This window comes from Apium graveolens, chromosome 4, assembly GCF_009905375.1.
Source record: "Apium graveolens cultivar Ventura chromosome 4, ASM990537v1, whole genome shotgun sequence".
Lineage (NCBI taxonomy): Eukaryota > Viridiplantae > Streptophyta > Magnoliopsida > Apiales > Apiaceae > Apium > Apium graveolens.
In genome coordinates this window covers 150385516-150392406 of record NC_133650.1, presented here as the reverse complement: position 1 = coordinate 150392406, position 6891 = coordinate 150385516, and the positions used below count along the sequence as shown (strand labels likewise).

The 6891-nt window shown below is 39.4% G+C and overlaps 1 protein-coding gene across 2 annotated transcripts; it reads right to left on the bottom strand.

Moving 5' to 3' along the window:
• Positions 1-613: 613 nt before the first annotated feature.
• LOC141720359 (putative pentatricopeptide repeat-containing protein At3g15930) lies at positions 614-2700 on the bottom strand. 2 transcript variants are annotated; one of them, XM_074522717.1, is made up of 2 exons: positions 2569-2700; positions 614-2363 (listed from the first exon to the last, which is right to left on the bottom strand). In XM_074522717.1, exon 2 carries the CDS (start codon positions 2315-2317, stop codon positions 968-970), a length of 1350 nt encoding a protein of 449 aa, XP_074378818.1. In that variant the 5' UTR covers positions 2318-2363; positions 2569-2700; the 3' UTR covers positions 614-967. The 2 variants fall into 2 exon arrangements, with proteins under 2 accessions (XP_074378818.1, XP_074378817.1); XM_074522716.1 differs by lacking the exon at positions 2569-2700 and having other exon boundaries at positions 614-2555.
• Positions 2701-6891: the final 4191 nt, after the last annotated feature.

Here is a 6891-nt window from a genome sequence, read left to right as displayed (position 1 = left end):
ATTTTTTAAAAATTTTCTTTTCCAGAATAAAAGTTTTATGTTTAAACTTTTGATCAAATTTTTTTTTTTGAATTTTTTTTATCAAACTATACTTTGTAGAAGCCTTGAAACACGTGCAAATAGTGAACATATAAAATCGAACCGGACGGAGGGAGTACTTTTTTGCTACTCCGCTCCACAAAAAAGGATGGAGATTGGAGAGAACACCAAGAAAAAATGAAATATCTTGGAGTTTTTGGCATCTTCAGACAAGGCCACAAAATCATGGCCTCACATCGAAAGCTCTTCAATCAAATAACTCTGGCTTTCATCCTCCCTCTATCCGTCATCTATCTGGCTGAAATCAATATTTCTAATATCCTACATTTTCGAATCGCATTTATGTCGTTGAATGATGGTGTAAATCTAAACACTTCCAGAGATTGGGCCACTTACACGTTCATATTTGAACGTTCATAATTACATACACGTTCATATCTGCATCCCCTCTGAATGATTAGATTGCCTTTGAAAAACGCAAGTTCAGAGTTCAGGCACCAACTGCTCCTTGTTTTTCCAGATTAAAAAAAACCACACATGACAGCCATTGACATAAGGTAGGTTCAAAGGTGTATATGTGAACATATAGTCAGTATTACTACTTAATTTCACCAGTCACATTATCTTGAATGAGCATAAATAACAACTATACAACACTCTCATTTGCATGCAATTTTTTGCGGCAGCAACTGACTTGGCATCCAACCCAGGTTACTGTCGGTGATAAAGAAAAACAGTCACACTTTGTAATCCACCAACAAAACAGGGACTGTCAATGATCAATTACCTTTCAACTTGAATGTTCTGGGACATAGTCACCTGTTAATCAATCCATCTTCATCGAAACAAGAGCACATTGCCCCTTTTCACTTTCCTCGAAGAGCATTTTCAGAAATGAAATGTGGCATGGTTCTGACACTTAATACTTTTAAAGAATGTCTCTGTTTACCATTATATGTGCAGTTAAACTATCTAAAGTCTGATAGATCTCTTTCCTCTGCCCATGTTTGGTATCTTTAGCTAGAAACTCATGTGCACGCTGACCTATTTGGATTAAGCTACATCCTGGTACCTTTTCAATTCCCTGCTGTCTCATTGCCATTCGAACATCCAAAGCATCTTCCCAGCGTTCAACTGATGAATTCATGTTTGTAATGAGTGTCAAATAACCAGGATTGAGAGGCTCCTTGACTAATATTTTATTCTTCACATACTCTAACATTTGCCCATTACGATGAATCTTACAAGCACCAAGAAGCGTGGCCCATATTACAGCATTAGGCTCCAATTGCATGCCCTCTACAAAAGTAACAGCTTCCTCTAGCTTTCCTGCCCGACTGATAAGATCAACGACACAACCATAATGCTCAATCTGGGGTTTTATATTACAGACATTAATCATTAGATCAAATACTCCTTTTCCTTCTTCCACCAACCCACCATGAGTACAAGCTGTCAGAACAGCAATAAAGACAACCTCATCTGGTTTTGGTCCGTCCGAACACATCAAATAAAACAGTTCCAAGGCTTCTCTGCACTGGCCATTAACACCTAGTCCTGTAATCATTGTAGTCCATGTGATTACACATCTTTTACGCATCTTATGGAAAACTACTCTTGCATTTTCCAGATCCCCACATTTCGCAAACATGTCTATTAGAGCATTTCCTAATGGATTTGACAATTCAATATTGTTATTCTTTATGTAACAATCAATCCATTTTCCATGTTCAAGAGATCCCAAGTGAGTGCATGCAGATAATACAGTAGTCAAAGTAACCTGGTCAGGCTTGCATTTGCCATCAACCAACATATTTTGAAATAACAGAAGAGCTTGATCAAACATCTTATTATTAACATACCCTGCAATCATAGCATTCCATGACACCTGATTTTTCTCTTCCATCTGATCAAACATTTTCCTCGCTGCTACCAAATTACCAACATTCATATATCCCGTCACAATCGCAGTACAGGAAACCACACTTTTCACCGTCATCATCCTCAACAAACCCTCCGCAGCCTCCAAATCCTCAACCTTAACATACCCCGAAACCATAGCATTCCAAGAAACCTCATTCCTCTCGGGCATTTTATCGAAAACCAACCTCGCGATTCTCATACTCCCCGCCTTCAACGTCCCCGTAATCATCGAATTCCAAGTCACAAAACTCCTCTCCGGCATAACCTCAAACAACCCCACCGCCAACTCAATCTCCCCACGATCCATATACGCTCCAATCATCGTATTCCACGACACAACATCTCTCTCGGGCATTTCATCAAACACCTTAAAAGACACCGATACATCCCCACAACACTTCCTATAAAATTCCAACAAAGCATTCATTACAAACACACTGGAATCAAAAGCCATCTTAATGACATGAGAATGCAACAATCTACCATACTCTAACCCCCCAAAAGAATCGAAACATTTAAACAAAAAAGTGAAAGTGAAAGTATTGGGAAATATATAATTACACAACATTTGATTATAAACATGTAATGCATCTTCATGAGACTTACCAATGAAGCACTTAATTAAAGTATTGTAAGTAATGAGACTGGGATTGTTGGCACTGCGAAATATTTTGACAGCGTAGTTGAGAGAAATAAGGTTTAAGGAAATGTTAATGAGTTTAGGGACGATAAAGTCGCAGTTTTGGCGCCCGGAAACGATGATATGAAGGTGAGTTTGTTTAAGGTGTTTCACTGTTTTGCAATTCTGTAAGAATCGGAGCATTTTTTTGAGCTTTTTTTTTCTCTATCAGGTTTCTACTTATGTTCAAACAATCTCGAATGAAGAACAAGAACATGTAATAACAGAATATAAACCGTTACTCCAGTTAGTTATTGTTAGATGTTTATTTAATCTAAACATATTTGAATAAATATAGTCGTCAGGTGTTGTTAAGTAGAAATGTTCAAGTAATAGGTGCATGTTTTTAGAGTCTAATAATTATAGTGGAAGAGTCTGGTTTAGCATTTCCTGTTTTTTAGCTTTGCATATTGTATTCTGTTTTAAATACCCTGAATGTTGCAGAAGTAATACGAGTATTTTTGCAATCTTCCATTCTGAAATACATACAGGTGTGCGTGTGTATTAGAGTATAGTGCTACATCTGGTATCAGAGTTTTATCGATCACTTAGGCTATGAGGCACGAGATATTCATGATGGAGTCAACAAAGACAAAAGAAAGTACAATTGGCTTCAGTTATCCGATGCTAACTAAAACCAACTACGCTGCATGGTCTTTAAAATTGAAGATGTTTTTGCAAGCCCATGGAGTGTGGGACGCCATAGAATCAAAGGATGCAAAAGCTGCAATGGACGACAAAGTGGACAAGCGTGCTCTAGCAGTTATTTATCAAGAGATCCCTGAGGACATGTTATTAGCTATAGCAGACAAGAAAACGTTCAAGGATGCATGGAAAGCACTGAAGACGATGTCTTTAGGAGCTGAGAAGGTGAAACAAGCCAAAATCCAAACATTAAAGGGATAGTTTGAAGCAATGCGTATGAAAGAAAGTGAGAATCTGGATGATTACTATATAAAGCTGCATGGTATAGTTACTAACATAAGGGCACTAAGAGAAACAATGGAGGAAGGCTACATGGTGAAAAAATTACTGAGAGCGGTCCCCACAAAATTTCTTCAAATTGCATCCGCCATTGAGCAATTTGGGAAAATTGAGGAAATGTCTGTGGAGGAGGTAGTTGGCTCGTTGAAGGCTCATGAGGAGCGATTAAGGGGAACTTCTGAGACAAGCCAGGGACAGCTCCTTATGACAGAAGAGGAGTGGAGAAAGAAAGAAAGCCAGGAGGGGCAATTATTACTAACACGGGAAGATTGGCTGAAAAGAAGCAGCAATAGAGAGGGAAGTGGAAATCGAAACAACTGGGAATCTCGTGGGAAAACTGAAATACGCAGTGCACGAGATAGAACAAAGATTCGTTGTTTTAATTGCCAAGGGTACGGTCATTTTGCTGCTGAATGTCGCAAACCTCGAAAGGAGAGAGTGGTACAGAAGGAAGTGAACCTCTCGCGCATACACGAAGATGAACCAGCACTGCTAGTGGCAGAGCTGAAGAACTATGAGAGTAATGTGATGCTTTTAAAGGAGGAAACAGTAATTCCAAGGCTGAAAACGAAGACAGATGAAAAGAGGGAGTCGATCATCTGGTACTTAGACAATGGAGCGAGTAATCACATGACCGGTGAACGGGGAAATTTCAGGGAGTTGGATGAGAGCGTTACAGGACAAGTAAAGTTTGGGGATGGATCAATTGTGCACATAAAGGGCAGAGGAGTAGTGTTATTCCGATGCAAAAATGGCGAGGAAAAACTTTTAAAAGAGGTATATTATATCCCTTCCTTGTGCAATAATATTATAAGTTTGGGACAATTGTCCGAAGATGGAAATAAAGTGATTCTCGAGGGACATTACTTGTGGGTGTATGATGAACGTGGGAGATTGTTGATGAAAGTAAAGAGGATAGAAAATCGGTTGTACAAAATCTGCTTGGAAGATAATAGCCCGATGTGTCTAATATCAAAGACAGAGGAGAGTACTTGGTTATGGCATTCTCGACTTGGGCATGTAAACTTTCAGGTATTAGAACTTATGTCAAAGAAAAAAATGGTGTATGGTTTACCACGATTGACTCAACCCTCTAAGAAATGTGAGGGCTGTTTGATGGCGAAGCAGTCTAGAAATTCTTTTCCAGCACATACAAAATTTGAAGCACAACAGCCTTTGGAACTAATATATGCAGATTTTTGCGGTCCTATCTTGCCAACAACACCTGGAGGTAACCACTATTTTCTTCTATTTGTAGATGATTTTAGCAAGAAAATGTGGGTGTACTTATTGGAGGAGAAAAGTAGGGCATTTACTGTGTTTAAAAGGTTTAAAGCTATGGTAGAGAAAAAAAAGCAGAAAATGTAAAAATGCTAAGGACTGATCGTGGAGGGGAATTTTGTTCGAATGAGTTTGTATCTTATTGTGAAGAGGTTGGAATTGAACGTCAATATACGGCCCCTTACACACCCCAACAAAATGGGGTAGTGGAAAGAAGAAATAGAACGGTGGTAGCTATGGTTCGAAGTTTTCTCAAGGGATCAAAAACGTCGTCGTATTTGTGGGGCGAAGCTGTTAAACATTCAGTGTATATCTTAAGCCGTGTACCAACGCGGGCATTAAAAGGGAGTACGCCGTATGAAGCTTGGAGTGGAAAGAAACCAGATTTGTCCCACATAAAAGTCTTTGGATGTATAGCGTACATAAAAATACCAGTTGTACATACTAAGAAATTGGAGGACCGAAGTAAGCAAGTAGTGTATCTTGGAAGAGAGTCAGGTACCGAAGCTAGCAGATTATACGATCCAGTAACGAGGAAAATTAATGTGATCCGTGATGTAGTGTATCAGGAAAATGAATTTTGGCCATGGGAAAAGACAATCGAGGAAGAGGTGGCTTTTCCGGAACAGTTCAACATATTTGGAAATGGATCCGGGGAAGATAGTGGGTCTAGTACAGGGAATGAGCCAAAAACACCAGTTGCTGGTGAAAATATGTTCGAGTATTCTGCTGGGAGAATAGTGGAAACACCTGAAAGTGAACCAAAGAAATTCAGATCTTTGGACGAGTTATATAATGAAACTGAAGTAATAGAGATGTTGGATGAGCTGATGTTATAAAGGTGGAAGAACCAACCTCGTATGGTGAGGCAGCGAAGGAAACTGAGTGGAAAAAGGCTATGAATGTAGAATTTGACATGATTGAAAAAATCAGACTTGGGTGCTCACGGATTTACCCTCGGGAGTTAAGCCCATTGGGTTAAAGTGGGTGTATAAGCTTAAGAAGGATGCAGAGGGGAATATCGTTAAACATAAGGCACGTTTGGTGGCAAAGGGGTATGTTCAAAAGAAGGGAATAGATTATAATGAAGTGTTTGCTCCGGTGGTACGGCTTGAACTATAAGGTTGTTACTAGCACTTTCAGCGAAGGAGAACTGGGAGGTACACCATCTCGATGTCAAATCAGCATTTTTGAATGGTGAATTAATTGAGGAGGTGTATGTTATACAACTCGAAGGTTTTGTAAAGACTGGACAAGAACAGAAAGTTTATAAATTGTTAAAAGTATTGTATGGACTTCGTCAAGCTCCAAGAGTGTGGAATGCAAAGCTAGACATATGCTTGAAGGATTTGGGTTTTAAAAGGTGCTTGCACGAACAAACTGTATACACCAAAACCAGCCAGGAGAGTGTCCTTATAGTTGGCATTTACGTTGACGATCTACTGGTGGCTGGGTCGGATAAAGAAGAAATCAAGAAATTTAAGGTACATATGAGCAAGCGATTCGAGATGAGTGATCTGGGCTTACTTTCCTATTATCTTGGTATTGAGGTTCAGCAAGGGAAGATGGGTATCACATTGAAGCAATCAGCATATGTCAAGAAAATTTTGGAGAAAGCGGGAATGCAGAGCTACAACCTGACTAGGTGTCCAATGGAACAAAAACTTCAACTGGATAAGGATGAAGCTAGAGAGATCGTGAACGCCACTGAGTATAGATGTATCGTGGGGATTTTACGATATCTGACTCATACGAGGCTTGGCATTTCGTATACAGTAGGTGTGGTAAGCAGATTTATGGAAAGGCCCACGGTTAAACACCAGCAGGCATTGAAACACATATTGAGGTATTTGTGGTACAGTTGAACATGGTTTGAGGTACTCAAGAGATGGAAACAAGAAAATGTTAGCTGGGTTTACCAACAGTGATTTAGCTGGGGATGTCGTCGATAGAAGAAGTACAGGCAGTATGTGTTTTTATCTGAA